This window comes from Phocoena sinus, chromosome 19 (assembly GCF_008692025.1).
Source record: "Phocoena sinus isolate mPhoSin1 chromosome 19, mPhoSin1.pri, whole genome shotgun sequence".
Classification (NCBI taxonomy): domain Eukaryota; kingdom Metazoa; phylum Chordata; class Mammalia; order Artiodactyla; family Phocoenidae; genus Phocoena; species Phocoena sinus.
In genome coordinates this window covers 25,543,528-25,561,553 of record NC_045781.1, presented here as the reverse complement: position 1 = coordinate 25,561,553, position 18,026 = coordinate 25,543,528, and the positions used below count along the sequence as shown (strand labels likewise).

The 18,026-nt window shown below is 58.3% G+C and overlaps 1 protein-coding gene across 1 annotated transcript in view; it reads right to left on the bottom strand.

The window, feature by feature from the left end:
- Window positions 1-77: 77 nt before the first annotated feature.
- ADCY7 (adenylate cyclase 7) overlaps window positions 78-18,026 on the bottom strand; it is a 41,073-nt gene continuing 23,124 nt past the window's right edge. The window contains exons 10-27 of the mRNA XM_032614810.1: window positions 17,393-17,551; window positions 17,044-17,176; window positions 13,706-13,897; window positions 13,288-13,322; window positions 12,709-12,792; window positions 12,493-12,565; window positions 11,119-11,244; window positions 10,126-10,176; window positions 9,580-9,712; window positions 8,607-8,706; window positions 7,387-7,581; window positions 6,411-6,498; window positions 5,887-6,042; window positions 5,053-5,199; window positions 4,360-4,464; window positions 3,857-3,971; window positions 3,140-3,264; window positions 78-2,938 (exon numbers count right to left, since the gene is read on the bottom strand). Of these exons, the coding sequence (XP_032470701.1) occupies window positions 2,792-2,938; window positions 3,140-3,264; window positions 3,857-3,971; window positions 4,360-4,464; window positions 5,053-5,199; window positions 5,887-6,042; window positions 6,411-6,498; window positions 7,387-7,581; window positions 8,607-8,706; window positions 9,580-9,712; window positions 10,126-10,176; window positions 11,119-11,244; window positions 12,493-12,565; window positions 12,709-12,792; window positions 13,288-13,322; window positions 13,706-13,897; window positions 17,044-17,176; window positions 17,393-17,551 (2,164 nt within the window). The 3' untranslated portion in view covers window positions 78-2,791. The remainder of the gene's footprint in view (window positions 2,939-3,139; window positions 3,265-3,856; window positions 3,972-4,359; window positions 4,465-5,052; window positions 5,200-5,886; window positions 6,043-6,410; window positions 6,499-7,386; window positions 7,582-8,606; window positions 8,707-9,579; window positions 9,713-10,125; window positions 10,177-11,118; window positions 11,245-12,492; window positions 12,566-12,708; window positions 12,793-13,287; window positions 13,323-13,705; window positions 13,898-17,043; window positions 17,177-17,392; window positions 17,552-18,026) is intronic.

Genomic DNA, 18,026 nt, shown 5'->3' with positions numbered 1-18,026 from the left:
ACACCCCATTGTAAAGCAATTATACTCCAATAAAGATGTTAAAAAAAAAAAACTGACAAAAAAAAAACCTTAGGACATCAGGTTTTCCAAATTGCTAATTTAATCTCTGAAAAGCTAAACAAAGGAGAAACACTGGTGCTTTATAAAAATGAAATTATAACATTTTGAAACAAATGTTACAGGTCTATAAATATTCAGTATATAGAATAACCCCTAGTCATTTGCATGTACTTTCTCAAAGCATATTTCTGTACATATACACAATGTATACAGTGGTTAATGATCTTGTCTTTTAGGAAATGTTCTTAATAAGTAAACCAGAAAACTTCAGGTGTGATTTTCAGTAGCATCAGTGAGGCCACCTCAGTAGGAATCTGAAGCAGGTCCCTGACCCATAGAGAACGTCAGTGTTAGGAAAGATACTTGTCATAAAGCAAAATGACACCTGTGAAGAAATGACTTGGTAATTGGAAAACAAATTTTTGAAAAATAACTAAGTGATTTTTTATGGTCAGTTACACACTATGATCTGATCATCAAAAACTCAAAACTTAGGGACTTCTCTGGTGGCGCAGTGGTTTAGAGTCCGCCTGCCGATGCAGGGGACGCGGGTTCGTGCCCCGGTCTGGGAGGATCCCACATGCCGCAGAGCGGCTGGGCCCGTGAGCCATGGCCGCTGAGCCTGCGCGTCCGGAGCCTGTGCTCCGCAACGGGAGAGGCCACAACAGTGAGAGGCCCGCGTACCGCAAAAACAAAACAAAACAAAACCTCAAAACAATATTCTTATCTGAGCACAGTGAAAGAAAAATACATACATGGTAACCAATTATTTTTTAAAACTCCCAACTGGGATTTCTTTGCCAGAGGAAGAAAGTAATTTGCATATTGCAAGAGCAGACGTATGCCCACCTCAGAGAGGCCCAGCACACTGATGTGTGTCTACACCATTTCCGTGACAGAACCTTCCTGACTTCCCAGGAGAGCCCTATTGAGCAGCCCTGGTCACTCCTGATTTTAAGGGTATAGATCTCAGCATAGTACTTAGATGAAGAATTGGTGTGTAAAAAAGGCAATTTAAGTACAGCTTATTTCCCTTACCAGCGTTTTCACAATGAAATTCCTTTAGGCCAGCAAGTTCTTGTGATTTATTCCTACCTATTCCAGTTTCATGCGGAGCATCAGAGCTGCCACTAGCCCACCCAGCTCCCAACAAGACACGGCACCAGCAGGCAACAGCTTGGGCTTCAGTCCCCTCCCTGCCCGTGGCTGGGGTGCCAGCTCACCCCACAGCCCTCCGTCCCAGGCAGACCTGGCTGCTCAGTCACCTGTCTGCAACGTTGTGTAATCTTCTGAAGCCTCGCGTATGCAAGGTTTTCTGTATAATTTCAGGGGAGTTCATGGATGACTTCTGGCTAAGAATTCCTGCTAGATAGTGAAATTCAGCTGTATTTATCAGAAACCCCAGGGATACCGTGGTTATGAGGCAATGACGTCAGTTCAGAAAACGGAAAGGGCAGTCTGGTTATTATTATTCCTCACCTTGAAACAACATAGGTAGACTTCTTTCCATTCTTTTAGAGCTAAAGTGCCGTAAGACACCACCTCACAGACCTGGCGTTTTCCCTTGCCTTGATTCATTCAGTTGAGAACAAGGACATCTGAGCGCCTGTGAGAGGGCTGGCCTCCCAGATACAGGAACCTCTACACGTGCTGATGCTGAGTAGATGCTCTTAGTTTTGAAGCTCTTCAGAGCTAGCTATGAGGACTGAAGGAAAGGAAGAACTGCAGGCTGTCCAGCTTCTCTCCACACAGACTCCATTCCTGTCCAGTACAAAGCTAAGACAGAGTGGAAGGTTGCAGCGGGTGCTCGAAAATGCATGAGTCGTCAAGGAAGGGCTAAGAGCTTACACCTTATTTTCTAGGCTTTTCTCATACTAAACCTAATCTCAGAGTTCTGGCTTCAAAGTTGTTTGATTCAAAGCCAAGGCTGGGACACTCCTTGCCTTCCTGCTATGAGCCGCATTCCTCTGAGCTCCATCCCACAGCTGAGCTGATCTCATACGCTCACACTGGACAGTGGTCCCACTTACGTGTCAGTGGTTACAAAGGCAGAGACTACGCTGCAGAGAAGATAATTTGTCTAGCATCTCAGAAGTCATTTAAAGGATAAGAAATACCTCCATTAACAATGTATCCATTTAAAACAGACACATACCAAAGATGACAAGAAGTAAGAAGTGACCACTGGGGGGTTTTCTCCCAATTGCTTGAAACCATTTATAGATTTAAAACGAGCACCCTTTCAACTCTCTACCAGAATGCCTGTATGAGAAACGTGGACTCTTCTAGCTGTTCTGCTGGGGAGAAAGGAGTCTCCACCCATCCTGGACAAGAAAAGAAAGACGAGTCTCGCCTGTGCAGCTCACAGGCCAAGGGGGAGTAGGGGTGGGCAGGGGCCTCCAGGTCATGCTCTGAGGTCTCATCCACAGCACCTGGGGGGATGAGGGTCTAAAACTCACAAATGAGCTGTTCCCTGCTGTGCTGGAGGCCGAGTTGCAGACTCCCGGCAGCACAGAGGTTCTGGCTGCCCGTGTGTAAGGCTTGGTGGTCGCCTCAAGCTGAGAAATCCTCTAGTGCCAGTTCAAGGAAGCCATGCACAACCACCTGCTAGGGGTGGTAATGGCCAAACCCTTGGACTGCCTTTGTGACCGACGTGGGGCTGAGCCTTCCCCCTGGCTTGCTTCAGGGAAGGAAATCGGCTTCCAGCACGTTCTGCACCTACCTGAAGCCCTCAGTTCAGCCCCAACCCTTGAAACTTGGCAGTATCCGTACAGACAAAGTAAGTGCGCAGTTCGCCTTTGCCTTTGACGTTAATCAGTCCGCGGCATTCACAAGAGTAACCGAGTCCCTGGAGGATGGCACACGTCTCTTCAGTAACCTGAAAAGGAAAAGAAACCTGTGTCTTCAGAAGCAGAAAGAAAATCTGCTGTGGGAGGGATGAAGAGAAATCGGCCGACGGGGTCTGGTTTCCCTCAAGAATTCTGTGGCTAGAATCCCACAGCTGACTGATGCCCAGGCTCCCTCACCTCCGGGAAGTTCTTTCCCCCTTGGGCACAGGTTTCCCCAGGTGAGCTTTTACCTGGATTTTCCCAAGTTCTCCAGTGCTCTCCATTCGACTGGCAACATTGACCGTGTTTCCCCAGATGTCGTACTGAGGTTTTCGTGCCCCAATCACTCCAGCAATCACGGGCCCATGGTTTATGCCTAAAGAACATGTTTGCAGTTAGCAGATCATAGAGGCAAAGCCTCAGGCTTATAAGGCCACAGAATCCACCCGACAACCACAGAAAGCGTTGACAGAACAACTGCAATGAAGGTTGGAAGGGTGCTTCCTGAGTCTGACAGGAGGTGGTACTTGGGATGGGAGGAGAGCGCTCCCTGGGCAGTTCTTTTCCAGACTGTGCTGGATGTGAAACCTGAGTCCACTGTTAACACTTCTTCTATCTACTAATCTCTTGAGCACGGACCCTGTTAGCTAACAGTGACCACTTAGGTTAATGATTTTGCTTTGTTCTCAATGTATTCAAGGTCACCTCTTTACAGCCAGGGATTTGGGCTTTCCAGTCCCCGTAGTGATACATTCCTGTTTACTTAAAACTTGCCAGGGTAACTTCATAAATAGTAGGCAAAGAATTCTTATTACCCAGTCACTGGGGTTTTAAGATCAGAAAGGGATTTCTAAAACTTTTCATAGCAGACGGCAGCATACACCGGACTGAGAGTGGATCTGCCAGGAGGCGGGAGCTGCACAGCCCCACCCGGAGCTCAGGCCCAGCCCGCCTTCCCAGGACCTCACCAACTCGGAGGCGGAAGGAGTTGAAAGAGTGCCGGTTGATGCCATCCAACTTGCTCATCAGGGCGGTGCTGAACTCCACCATGATGCCGATGTGGGCGTGCTGCCGCTCCAGGTCCTGCAGGACAGAGCACTCCGTGGGGCCAGGCCCAATCACACCCCGTCTTCCTGCCTCCACCGGCTGTCAGACGGACGCTCCAGAACACCCTGACCTGCTGAGCGCTGTGTGCCAGCCTGGGCATGAAACCCATGGGGGACCACTGATGGGCAGAGATGTACCGAGGCTCCTCCACAGAGGGTCTAGGACCTGCTCCCCCACCTAAGCTCCCCTCCTGATGAGGGGCCGCCTGCCCCAACCCCTCCACCAAAAGGCTCCCTCAGGCTGAGCCATGAGCTCCTCTGCCCTTCCCTCAAAGGAGGGGGCACAGAGAGGTGTCGGTCTGGGGCTGTCTTGAATTTCCCCGCATCTGGGGCTGGGACATGAGACCACCAGATTGCCTGGGTACCTGGTTCTCGTGCCCTGAGGGGATGCTGAGCCCTGCAGCTGCCATGTACGTGCTGCCGATGGTCTTGATCTTCTCCACACCACTGAACTTGGGCTTTAACAGCAGCTATAAGACGAAAGGAAGCAGGCCATACAACACAGCTGCAGCCCAGGCCTGTCCCAGGTTCTGAGAAGGGTGTAGGATTCTCTCCCACCACCACTCCTAATGCAAACATTTCTCATGCGGGGCCCTTCCCACCTGAGTTCACACCTCCGCACAGGTGGGGACACAGCCTCTGGGTTCTCTCCCTGCTGCTCCCTCGGCTCTGTTCCCTGACATTCCCTGTCTCTTCCATTCTCATCTGGTCTCATTCCTGCGAAGGAGCAAACACCCCGCCCAACAGTATCTACACAGGAATGTCGATTATTTGCAGCTAAGAGTTAAGCCCAAACTGAGCGACTCCCTTTGAAACAGGTTGCTAGCATGGGCTTAGTGGGAAATCAGACTGTTCTACAACCTAAACCTAAGCAAGCTGCCCCTCACAGAGAAGATAAATTACATCGTGACAAAACAAACAAGCAAACGTGTAGGTACGTTTTATAATTTGTGTACCATGTGTTCTCCCCAAGGGCGCCGCAGCACACGTGTTCAGTGGGCGCAGGGTGCCCCCGGCCCCACCCTGCCCTCTCCAGGCTGTGTGGAGGGAGGCCTTACCTCATCAAAGTCAGCTATGATCTCGTTCAACAGGCGCAGGCACTCCAGCCCTTCCTTATTGACGTCGCACTCCGTGTAGAATACTTTGAAGTCCGGCACGGATGCAAACATGACACACACGCAGTCATAGGACTGATGGTACCAGTCCTGGATTGGGGGTGGGTAGAAACATGACCCTGTGGCCACCAGACCTCGATGGGGCAGGTGGCGGGGGGAAGCAGACGGGAGGCGATTCCTTGTGCTCCAGGAGCAGATGCTGGCTGAACATGGGACTCGAGTGGGGGCCGTTACAAAATAGGAGATTCCGAATCAATGTGTCGGGGAGGGTCAGACTCAGGTTGGTTTGGGGCTCCTTTAAGTACCCTGGGTCTGTACAGCTGGGCTTGAGAACCCGTGGGTAGCAGAAGGTAACAGGAGGCCTGGGATCCATGCCCACTGGGCCCGAGTTTCCATAGATAAAAAAAACTCTCTGCTACACAGAATTGGTAAAAATGCATGTTTTCATCAACAGATGGTCCAGATTGCAAATACCTGGACATCTGATCCTTGCAACCGTCCTGCCAGCCGAGTACTATCAGCCCCATTTTATAGATGTGAAAATCAAGGCCCAGGGCAGTGAGAGATCTTGTCCACAATCACACCTGAACCCTAGTCTCCGATCCAAAGCCTGTGTTCATACAGCTAACACCACACATGGTCTGGGCACATCAGTGAGGCCTAGAGCCATGGAAACCAAGTGCAGAAAGCACCTTGTAGCTATAGCACGTCCCTCCACGGGACTGCATCTGTACCCAGTCTCCCTGTCCTAGTGACCGAGCCCCCTCTCACCCACACCTCATTTAACTTGTCACCAATGAAGTGGGCGGCCACATGGGCTGGCAGGACATTCTCTAGAAGAAGGCGGTTCACATTCTCCATGGTTTCAAACTCCTCGTGTTCCTTCTTGAACTTCTTCTTCCACAGACAGTCCAAGCGGCAGTAATAGTCAATCTGCGGACAGAAGGGAACATCGGTGTCCCAGCAGCAGTGAGCGAGGGCAAAGCGCACTCGTAACCCTGGGGGCTACGGAGCCGGCCCATCAGCACTGCAGCCTGTGCCCCTGGCAAACGTCCCCAACTCAACAGCCACTCCCCAGTCAGCCAAGTGACCCACAGGATTAAATGTCACTCGTGTCCTGATGGGAGGTAAGGACACTTGCCCAGGACCCCGACCCAGGGGACCGGAGGTCCCCGAAAGACTGCAGTCCTGTGTGCTGCTCCAAATCTGAGGCAGCCCCAGCCCCACCCCCGGCCCCTCCAGAAAGAGGTACAAGCAGCCAGGTAGAGCTAGGGACGCAGAGGGCGCCTCCTGGGCCGTACCTGTCTGGAGAGCATGATGAGGGTGGTGTAAAACAGGACCAGGTAGAAATTGATCATTGTCTTCAGATCCCATGAACAGGATGGGGAGCTGCCGGATATGAGGGGAAAGGCAGGCGTCACCTCCACTTCCGCCCAAAGCCCCCCACATTCAGGGGATGGCACGAGGCCCAAACGCAGGGCCAGCCCATGGGAAAGTGAACAAGATGGGAGATCGTTGCCCTTGGAGCTCACATTCTCGGGGTTGGCAAACAGGACGCTTCAGGTTGTAAAGAAAAGGGGGACGTTCAGTTGACAGGGAGGTGACATCTGAGCTCACACCTGGGTCTCAAGGGATATTCGTGGCGAAGTCTGAAGGAAAGCACTCTAGGCAGGCAGGGGAGCGGCCACAGGCCTTGCAGGTCGGCAGAAGCAATGTGCAGGTGCAAGCCAGATCCACGGGAGCACACCTAGTTCTGGGTCCCCAGGCTCCGGCCTTTTAGTTCAAGGGGAGCCAGGCCCCCGCTCCTCAATCCACTTGAGGCCCAGAGCCCCCCGAACCACACACACGCCAGCCCCTCGCATCAGTCTGGGAAGAGACCAGAGCCAACTGCCCTCTCCAGAGCTCTGGAGACCCAGGACATGGCGCAAAGCAGGGGACTGGGCTACAGCTGAAGCCTCCGCCTCCCGCCCCCAGGCTGGCCTAGAGACAGGGTCACCCAGGTGGCCTCCTGGGACCAGGGACACCCCCTGCAATGAGTCACACTCAGCTCTGAGTGCTGCAGACCCAGGGCCTGAGCCTATCACTTCCCCTTCTGTAAAGCGGAAACCATGCCACCTGCCGGTCCAGCCCACAAGGTGTCCGGTCCAGAGGGGACTGTGAATGCAAAAGCACCTTAGTTTGAAATGACACTAAGACAAGACAAAAAGTGCTACGATGGGCCACAGTCGAGACAGGCAGTGGGCAAGGGGTCCCGGCAGTGTGGGGTCTGAGCCCCACCTGAGGGTGCCATTGGTCTTGGTGAGGTTGCCCAGGCTGTAGCCACAGCAGTCCCACTGCCAGCACGGGGAGATGTTGAAGAGCACCAGGTAGGCCACCAAGGCCACTGTCAACAGCACGACCTTCAGCTCCAGGCTCATCCGCAGGAAGACAGAGCAGGCGATGAAGGCCAGGATGCAGCTGCAGGTGTAATACTGGGGAGACGGGGACGTCGGTCACCCCACCATCTCCTGTCACCAAGAGGCACCTCCCGGATCAGAGGTCACCCAAGGGGGGGACACCTTTAGCCACAGAGGAATCCACGAAGATCCAGTGTGTCTTCAGCATCACTCTCCTGCCTCACTGACCTCCCTTAACAAAGAGCAGGCAACGGAATCTAAAACTTTCTATATTATGTTGTTTTTAACTATATTTTTACTTCCACTTATGGCAAGTGAACTCAAGGAAAAAGAAACGCAGTAAATAAAAATGCAGGTGCTGGGGAGGCTGTGACAAGGTCCAGGCAGCGATCTGAGTTCTGCCATGAGCCGGTGCCCCCCAAAGTGCATCTCTGCCCATGTTACTCTCCCGCTCAAGAGCACGCTGTGGCTCCCTACTGCCCCCAGAATAAAGACCAAGCTCTTCGCCCTGGCACTCATGCTCCACTGGAGCTGGATCTAGCCTACCTCTGGCTTCATCTCCCAGTCCTCCCCCACCCCCTCCCCGTGACACGACCACCTGAAACCTACTGTGCCCACTACCTGCCTTGGCTTTTTTTTCGCTGTCCCCTCTTCCAACCCCCGTCCCATAACCTCTGTGTCCTTTAGAGACCAGCTCAAATTCACCACCACCCCCCTCAAGTCCCGTCGTCCTGTGCGGGAGGGTTGCTTCAGGCACAGCTTCTGGTGTCAGCCCACCTGGGCCCCAGTCCTGGCTTCCGCCGCCTATGAGGCAAATCCGTCGGCCTCCCCGCGACCACTCCCCCATCCATGAAGCGGAGATCATGACGAGCGTGTCAGGAGACACACCACCAGCGCAGGGCGCTTCCCACCCTCTCGCCTTGGACCCAGGCGCCAGCAACCTGGACCCCTTAGCCCACCCAGCCCTGCTCTGTCGCCTCGCCTGGGAGGGGGGGGGGGACTCGGCTCTTCCATGCCCATGGCTCCAGTGCTCAGTGTGTCCTGAGCACGCAGGGACAGGCCGAGTGAGGGCACCAGGAGCCCGAGGGACACACTCAACCGGGGAGGAGCTTGCACAGGGTCCTCTCCCAGCTGCTCACGGCCCCTGGGCCCGTCTCGTTCTCCAACCGGGCAGCCCTGGGGCCGGGAAAGGCATCAGCGGCTACGGAAAAGACAGGGTCCCTGTGAGGGGTGGTCCAGGGGCTCCAGGGTCTGCCCCGGCTGAGCGGGGCTGGGGACCTGGAGCGCGGCAGAGGCAGGGCCGGGGACTCCGAGAGCGCCATGGGCATCTCCTGCACAGGCCCGGCTCTAAGCCTGGCCGGAGCCTCTGTGCCCCCGACGTCCCACAGAGCTGGCGGCTTCACTGCGGGAAGAGGAGCCCAAGGAAGGCACAGGGACGCCTCCCCAGCGCCGACTCGGGGCGGGGGCAGAAGCTGGGAGCAGCATTTTCAGTTGAGCCCCTTCTCCGCAGGTGACGCTGAGGGAGGTGGTCACATGAGTCCCCTAGTGCAGAGGACACGGAGATGGGAGAGACTCTGGCTCTAAATGTCGGAGCGGGGAGGACCGGGTGGGACAAGTGCTGTCTGAGCCAAAGCCAACGAGCCCGGCCCGAAGAAGCAGGGCCCAGGCATCCCCTCACAGCTTGTACCCAGGGCTGCTCATCCCCGGCGAGGAGACTGGGGTCTCAGAGAGGCTGAGACAGGACCTCCTCAGGGGAAGGAAGAAAGACCGGGGACGTCAGGGACGTCAGGACGCCGTGGTGGCCCTGTGGGGTCGGCCATGTGAACACTCTGGGGGCCCCCAAGTCCTCATGTGACAAACAACAGGTGAGGAGCTCAGAGCCGCCAACGGGAACCTCACAGGGCTCTGGATACAGTCACACCAGATGGGCTTTTAGGCAACAGGATTATAGGATTCTAGAATCGCGGAAGGTCCACCAGGGGTCAAAGACTGCTTCTCACCATCCTCCCCGGAAGCGTAGCAAGGCCTGAGGGGTCTTTGCCAGGCCTGCCGTCCCCGCCCCGCAGAAACCCACCAGGTTGACGAATAGCGACGGCGAGCAAGCTGCCGATGGTCAGGACGGCCAGGGACACCCGCAGCAGGGGCTGCGGTCCTCCACACTCTCGGCGAATGGCTCGGAGGAGCGCGCCCCGGGCTGGGCAGCACCTCTGCGGAATCACAGTGTCATCACCACAGCACCACCACCCTGAGGTGGAGGGAGGAAGCCCGCAAGGAGGCCTGGCCCGGGGGCCCACAGCCCCAAAGGCCCGCAGAGCGAGAGCTTCTGAGAGCTCTGCTGGGCAGTCAGGGGTGCTGTGCCCCGCACCGGCCCAGAGCTCAGGACACGTGTGGTGCGTAGACAGAAGGGACAGGCCCCACCCTTGGGGCTGGGGACAGCCACAGCCGCTCAGCGGGACTAACTAGTCACACAGGACTGAGGGCCCTGGGAGAAGCCTCCAGACCGTGCTCCTAGGCCTGGAGGGGCAGGGGTCACAGGGCCGGGGCTCGCCACCACCACAGCCCCGACACCTGGTGGGCCCCGGCCTGCCCGCCGCCCAGTCAAGGGGGCCTCCCCACTCACCAAGAGCTCACGGGCAAAGCACAAGCCTAGTAAACAGCCCGAGCACGCAGGCTACCAGTCCCAAAGGACAACACCCAGAGCCGCCATCCTGGGAGAGGAAGGAAAAACCTAAGTTCTGGGGGACCCCCTGCCCAGGGACCAAGCCACCGCATGCTCCCCACCCCCAGCACCTCAGTTCACCTTCTCCCCCCCTCCCAAACGGCTACTCTGCACTCAAGCCCGAAGGGGCACACTGCACACCGTGGTCCAGCTGCCCCACGAACAACACACAAGGCCTGGCCGAGACACGAGGACCAAGGTCAACATCACGCCCGCTTTTCCGGGCCAAGTATACAAGAAATAACTGGTTATACAGCCTTCAGACTCTTGCCCGGCACACAGGCACCATCGAAAAGCGTTCCCTATTTCGTCTTTATTAAGCACATCCTGAACCACGATCCTAGTGGATCCTTTGGCCTAACTACCCTTCCAGAAGCCCTCCAACTGGCTGACCTTCCTACCCTCCCTGTGACCTCAGCCCCCTGTCCCCGCCCCCAGCAACAGAGCCCTTTCGCAGAAGCGTGAATCTCAGCGGTTCCTGTGTACTGGCCACACACCCTGGATAAGGCATTAAGCCCCCCGGGCCTCAATTTCCCACACCTAAGAGGGAGGTGGTAGCAGCTACGGTTTTAGGAGTCTGCCCTTCTAGGACTCCAAACACCTAAGGCAACAGTCTCAAAACACTGAAATGCCTGAAGGGCCACACAGAAAACAGGTGACTTTGAAGGCGAGAGGCATCTGGGAGTGGGGAGGCCTGCGGCTTGAGTGTGCAAGCATGTTCAACTAACGCTAAAACTAAACGTTGGCAACTCCAGGTATGGGGGCCACGGTGCCAGGTCCAGTTTCTGGGGCTCTGACGCCTAAAGGTACTAACTCTAACAGCCAGCCCCTTCCTGCGGGTCTTCTGGTGGGATGTGCAAGGTCACCACCCCTCCTAGCCTGACCCCAGTGTACCTGACCATCCGGCCCACCCCCCACTGACCTGGGCATCAGCAGGGCATGGACGAGCAGGATACAGATGAACACAAGGCTGGCACAAGCGAAGTAGTAGCGGGCCCGCGGGATGGGTGCCAGGCGGTACTGCGGGCGACAGAGACTGTGAGGGGTGGCCGGGCGGCTGAGGCCCTGCCCGCGGGGCAGGCTACTTGCTCTGACCCCTCCTAGGCTCCACCCTGGCTCGAGTTAATCATCTCTAAGAAAAGCCTTACACCCCCTCCTTGACTTCCTCCCCTCCTTGACTGTTACATCATCACCGAACAAACAATTTTCATCTGTTACCATTCTGCAGTCTCTCTTTTATATTTAGAGGTGATACCTTCCCCTCCCCCACCCCGCCCAGGTCTCTGACTTCATTTCCAAGGTCCCTGTAAAGCCCGCAGCCCAAGGTGGGCGAGAACCAAATGGGAGCTCTGGGGCTGCTGCGACTGGGGCTAGTGGGGGTCCTGTTCTCACCCCAAACCGAGGAGCACGGCCAGGCCTGAGCCCCAAGCCGTCGGGCGGGGGGCCTCTGCTGCCCGCCCCGCCACACCCAGCACCGTCTCAAGATATCAGCCCACAGGGCTCCTGCCGCACATGAGCAAACCGAGCCTGTCCAGGTCTCACAGCCAGCAGGTGGCCCGCCAGGCGGCTCTCCTGGTGACCACACCTGCCTCCAGACCCCAAGCTCCCCACACAGGGAGCCCCCAACTCAGGGAGACCCCCAGTCCTGGAGGCTGAAGCGGCAGAGAGGTCCCAGCACCAGAGAGCCGTGGGCTGGGTCACTCTCTCAGGCCACACCTGAAGCCAAGACGCCCCAAACCTTGGGGTCCGTGACATGGGTACCATCGCCCACCTTGGCCTGCAGGTGAGGGCAGAATGACACACGCGTGCCTTGGACGTTGCCAGAACCAGCAGACCCTCGAAAAATAAGTGAACGGTCACTAGTGGGACACAAGCATGGTGTTACAGCAGCCAGAAGGGGGAACCGGTCAGGCCCCGTCAAACTGATACTGAGTTTGGGGGGCTTTTTCCTAAAACGTGCAGAGCCAAAGGTACACGCTGGCCCCTATCAGCACTGGCTGAGGTTTGGCATTTGAAGGGAGCAAAGTCTCCCAAACCCAAGTCGGGGAAGCACTAACGGGGGTGTCAGGTGCAGGGGCGAGGCCAATAAGAAGAGAACCCAAACAGGCTGCACTGAGCCCCGTCCTCACCCCAGTGGCAGCTGGAGCGACTCCCCAGCGCCCTCCCTGAGCAGACCTTCTGGGGGTGTTGGCTGCCCTGTGGCCAGCACCCGCCCCCCCACCCCAGGCCTTGTTGCCCCTGTTCCTGGGGCTGCTCAGAGGTCCTCACCTCTCGCTCGAAGCCCTTCTCCAGGAAGATGGGCCCAAAGGTGTAGAAGTCATCAGACCTGGAGCAGCAGGGTCTGTGGGGTGGAGACACAGGCAGTGAGAGGTGGCGCCTGGAGGAGTCGGGGGGAGGGCGTGGGGGGCCACCCTCAGGAGGCAGCACCACGGACACAGCCACGGGGCATGAGGCACAAGGCGAGCACAGGTCTCGGAGCCTCACCTCGTGGAGCTGAGGCCCTCGATGGCTGACAGCATCTCATCATCATATGAGTCATCCTCTGACCGCCCCTTGGGGGACGCACTTCTGGAATCAGACACCCGCAACGGCATCAGCCCAGGAACCTACATCTACTTGCCCAGAGGCAGGGGTGTGGACGAGATGACTCACCCAAGTGGGGTTCCCAGGTGCCTGCAGGAGGTCCCAGAGCCTCGTGCAGGATGGAGGAGGGACAGGCGGGTCCCATTGAGGCCCAGAGAGGACAAGCGAAGGCCCAGCATCACCCAGCCAGAAGCAAAGGGCAGACCCCCCAGGCCCCGGTCCAAGGTCTCTTCCACTAAACCCCAGGGTTCCATCACACCAACCCCACTGACCCCACTACAGGGTGGGTATACAACAGCCACTCGATCATTGTAAAGTTTTGGTTCCTAAAAACACTCTGACCCAAGCCATGGCGAAACCCATAGTCAGGGCTGGGCCTTGTGGAGCTGCCCTCCTGGACAGAGGCTGGTCAGGGCAGCCTGCCTGGAGGAGGTGACTGGGGCAGGACTTGGCCAGGGAGGCAGGAGACAGGGCACAAACCTGTCAGGGGTCCGGTGGCGCCGTAGGGGAATGGCCTGGAAGGGAAGGGAGGGGGAGACGGTTATTCTCCAGGACCCGGGGCCCTGATGCGCCTCACCGGTCTGGGTCTATCATCTCTGGCACTCTCGGATGCAAGGACTGTCCAAGCTGCAGGCACCCAGAGCTGAAACTGAACTTGGTCTGGAGAACCAGGAGGCCAGGGACATCCCCCGCCACCCTGGAGCATTCTCCAAATGCCTTCACTTCCCCAAGGGCCCCAGGAGGGAGCTAGGGAGGGCAGAGCCTGGAACCATCCTGCAGGTGCGGAAAGTGAGGCTTGGCCGGAAGGACACCCTTAGCGGAAGGACACCCGTAGCATGTGCTCTCCCGCTCCTGCCCGCGGCCCCTGCTCCCAGCTCTCTGGGAGGAGAGGTCCTACCTTGGGCCTCCGCCCGTGGGGCACAGGGGTCTCGCTGCTGCTCACGTTCTCGCGTTGGTTGAGGTGTGCGAAGGGCCGCGCCGCCCCCCAGGACTCGAGGTAGCGGGTCATGCGCACGGAGGCCCGCATCTTCAGGGTCGCGTCCCCCTTGGACTTGGTGAGGTGTAGGCTGGGCGGGGGCGGCTGCTGGCTCTGCGGGCAGACGCAGACACGGCCTGTCCCACCCCTCCCCTCTCAGCACGGGAACGGCCCGCCCCCATCCCGCTCCCCCAGAAGTGCGACGCTGCCCAGAACGCTGGCGCATCTGGCCAAAAGGGAAAACGGCAAAACAGCTGCTGGGTCTGCAGCCCCTCGGGGACTGGCGGGAAGCCCAGTGGTCTCCCTGGCCGGGCACCGGGGAGGCCCCAGCTCGGGGCCCTGTCCCTGCCGCAGGCACAACTGTGCACAGCCCCTCAGGCCCTTCTCTGCCTCCCCAGGGCAAGAGGTGGGGTCAGGCCCCAAGCCCGAAGGCTCCACTTGGCCCCTGAAGCTCCCTGGGTCTGAAGGCCCATCGGCCCCTCCCGGTGGACGCACCCCAGGGAGATGGCACCCAGGGAAGAAGCCACAGGCATCCTGCCCTGCCCACCCACATGTGGCAGCACACGTCGTTCGTGTGGGAGCAGCCAGGAGGAAGGGGAATGCTGGCCAACCCAGGGCTGCTCCCCACGGGGCAGCATTCCAGGGAGTTCCACTCGTACAGCCCCCAAACCACAGCACGGGTCCAGTATCTGCCACAAGCCTGCCGCGGCCATGCCAGGGACACGGTGGCTTAGCCAGGCCCTGAAGGAGGGGCCCAGCCCTGCTGCCCTCTGCCCCAACCCCCCGCCAAGAACAACAACCTGCCTGGGACCATCCTCAGCTGGCGAGGCCGGACAGGACTGGAAAAGGGGGAGGGAAGAGAAAGACCCCCGAGGCCACCAGGGACAAGTTCGGGCCATCTCGAGGCCTGTTGAGTCCCTCTCATCCCCTCACAGCCCTGCCCTGCAGGAGTCCCAGTCTCTGGCGGCTCCCACGAACACCCACACAGACCAACACCTACTGCCACAAACACTCGTCAAGCCACAGGCAGCAGCTTTCCTGGAAACTTCTTGCCTCCTCCTAGGACAGAAACATTCTTAAACTCTGAGCCATGTCTGTCTGCCAGGCCAGAGGGAATGGCATGGAATTCAGTCCTTGTGAAGAGAGTCCCGGGGTCCTGAGAGCGAGCTGCGCCTTGTGCTGAGTGACCTGCCCTGGGGGTCTGGGGAGGTTACATTTCTCTGCCTCCCCCTCCACCGTCAGCAACTCTTGCCTACACGGCAGCCAGCTCTTCAAGTTCAAGGTCACTGCCACTTCTCTCTTAGGGCAGGGAAGCCAGACACTGTCCCTAAAAATTAAACGGGTCCTGGTGATCCATCAGTTCTGAGCAAAAACGCATCTGTTGAGAAGCAGGGCCCAGGGAGGGCACCTGCAACCTGCACCGGCCACGGGCCCCCTACCAGCCACCTCTGGACACTCCTCCCTTGGGGCACCTCACACACACGTAAGCCTACAGAAGCCAGAGCTGGGAAAGGACCTCCCCACCACGCCTCGGCACGGTGCGCGCAGCACAGTCGTGAGAAGAGATGAGGGCGGTCTCTGTGCGCAGAAGGCAAGGTCTCCAAGTTACGTCGCTGGTGAAGCAAAGTTCACACTGGTGGAGGCGCTACCGCCAGCTCAGCAAAGAGGCCAGAGGAGTCTTTCCCCCTCTACTTAGATGCGCACAGACACCTCTCACCACACGGGTCCCCGTCAGGGGGGACGTGCCGGCGGCGAACAGGGATGCACGAGAAACTGTCTATAGCACACCCTTCATGCTTTTTGAATTTTCAACTATGGGAATGAATAAAATTAAACAAAGGCGGGGGAGGGTAGCGTTGCCAGATAAGACAGGGTGCCCAGTAGACCCTGCATGAGACACTCGTACTAAAGCCTTCTCCCTTGTTCATCTGGAACACGAGTCTGACTGGGCGCCCGCAGTCATACCTGCTGATCCGGCGGCCCTGCGGGGTGGGTTACAGGACTACGCCTGCCACCACCTCGGGGTCAAGGGCTCTGCTTCACTCGTTCACAAGCTATCTGGGGCCCTGCTCTGTACCAGGCGTTGTCCTAGGACCGGGGGTTGAAGCCTGGAGAAGAGGGACCCCCACCCGAGCCTGCCCCCGTGGAACTCACACTGACAATAAACAGTAAAAAGGCTAAACAGCAGCATTTGGGACAGAGGGCTCTGGGCGGAGGGGGCAGCAGTGACAAGGGCTCTGCAGTGGAAAGAGCCTGGCAGTGGAGGGACAGGAGGCTGGCACAGGGCGGGGGAGGAAGGAAGCGCGCGGGGGGGGGTGGTCAGAGGAGTGGGCGGGGCCCAGAGCTGCAGGGACAGGGCGAGGGGCTGGGTGGTTTCCACGATAGTGGGCTGGGAGCAGCCCCAAGGTACCAGGAGGGGTTCCCCCGATGCTCGCTCAGCATGGCTGACCCACCTAGGGCGCACTGGGAATGTCGGCAGGATGAAGCCCGAGGGTGTCGGGGGAGGCTCACAGGCGGGCCCACGGCTGCCCCAGAGACCGGCAGGCGGGCCAGCCCCGAGGACGGCAAAGGCCAGAGTGAGACGGAGCTGGAAGGAGCCAGCCACTGCCAACATTCTTGAGCAAGCCCCAAGGATGATTCACCGAGGGCCCAGACGAGCTGGCCTCCCACGGGCGGGAGCGAAAGGCCCCTGCCGGCGCAGGCCCGGGGCCCACGGCCCAGAAGCAGGCTCACAGCCTTCCCCACCACGGGGTCCTGAAGGGAGTGGGGCCAACCGAGAACCTAGAGGCGCCGGCCGGGCGGGCGCACGCGGCGGGTCAGAGCCCAGGACACACAGGGGCTCCCACCTATTGGCCCCCTGGCCATTCCTTGCTTCCCTGACTCCCATCCAAAGCGTGTTTTTAAAACGCGTCTTTTGAAAATCTGGACGATTAGTGACAACCTCATGGAAAATAAACTAACAGTGACTATTGTTTCTAGAACGTTTATGATGCACCCAGTTGACGGGGAGGGCTTCACTCAGATTAGCTTTTTCTCCTCTTGAGGTAGGGGCCGTTGTTATCCCCGTTTCATAGAACAGAACACTGAGGCCCAGAGAAGTTGTCCCTTGGGGCCTAGACCATGCCTAGTAACGGGGCACTGCCTCCTACCCCGGGCGGGCCCCACCTCTCCCTCCACGGGGGCCATGCCCCGGGCGTGGGCCCTGCTCCCAAGCACAGCCCCAGCGCCGCCCCCCAGCCTGCCGCGGCTGAGCCTCGTACCCGGGGGTCTATGACCAGGTAGGTGCGGATGTTCATCTCCTTCAGGTAGGGGTCCCGCTGCTGCCCGTGCCCGTCCTCCACCTCATACGCCTTGTCCAGGTGGTTCAGCGTCGCCTCTGTGATGTGCACCCGGCTGGGGGAGACGAGAGTCAGACAGCAGCAGGGCCCAGCGAGGGCAGACACCCACGCGGGGGTGCACAGCAGGCAGGGCTGAGCAGGCCGGAGCCTGGGCGGGCTCCCCCACCTTCAGGCCGCTGATTCCCTCTCTGACCCCATGCTGATACCCCACCACCGCAGCCCAGAGTCAGCCCCAGACCTCTGACCCCACCGCCATCCAGCTGAGCCTCACCCAGGGACTCCAGCTGCCTCCATCCTGTTGGCCAGGGACACGTCATGGGACCACACATCATACTGCCACTTGCGCAGCCCGATGACACCGCACAGCACGTTCCCCGAGTGTATGCCCACACGCATGCTGATGTCCACGCCTGTGGCCTCCCGCACCTGCCTGGGGCAGAGGCCCGTCAGCCCACCCCAGCCAGGGCTGCTGGCGGGCCCTGAACCCTAGGACAGGCTCAAGGTCCCTGGTAGGGGGTGTGGCACGGGGTGGGGGCAGAGCAAGGGTGCGGGGAGCGTATGGGAACAGGGCAGGCCCAGCTCACAGAAGAGAACGTTCTCAGCCTGAGGGGGCTGCCTCCTTGCAAGGGGATGAGCCCCCCATGTCTAGGAGTGTGCAAATGGATGTGGCCGCCCCAAGCTCAAAGGCTGTTAAAAGGAGGAGGAATTCCAACTGTCACTGGTCACGGTGGCTCCTGCTGGAGGCCCTAACATACAATCATTGGGTGTTACCCCTGCCTGGCAGCCCCAGCTGGAGTCTGCAGAGGGATCCAGACACTGCCCCAAACCCAGCAGAAACAAGGAACATGGGGCCAGCCCTGGAGGGCCTTACACACCCCCATCTCTGGGAACTGGGAGTACTGGGG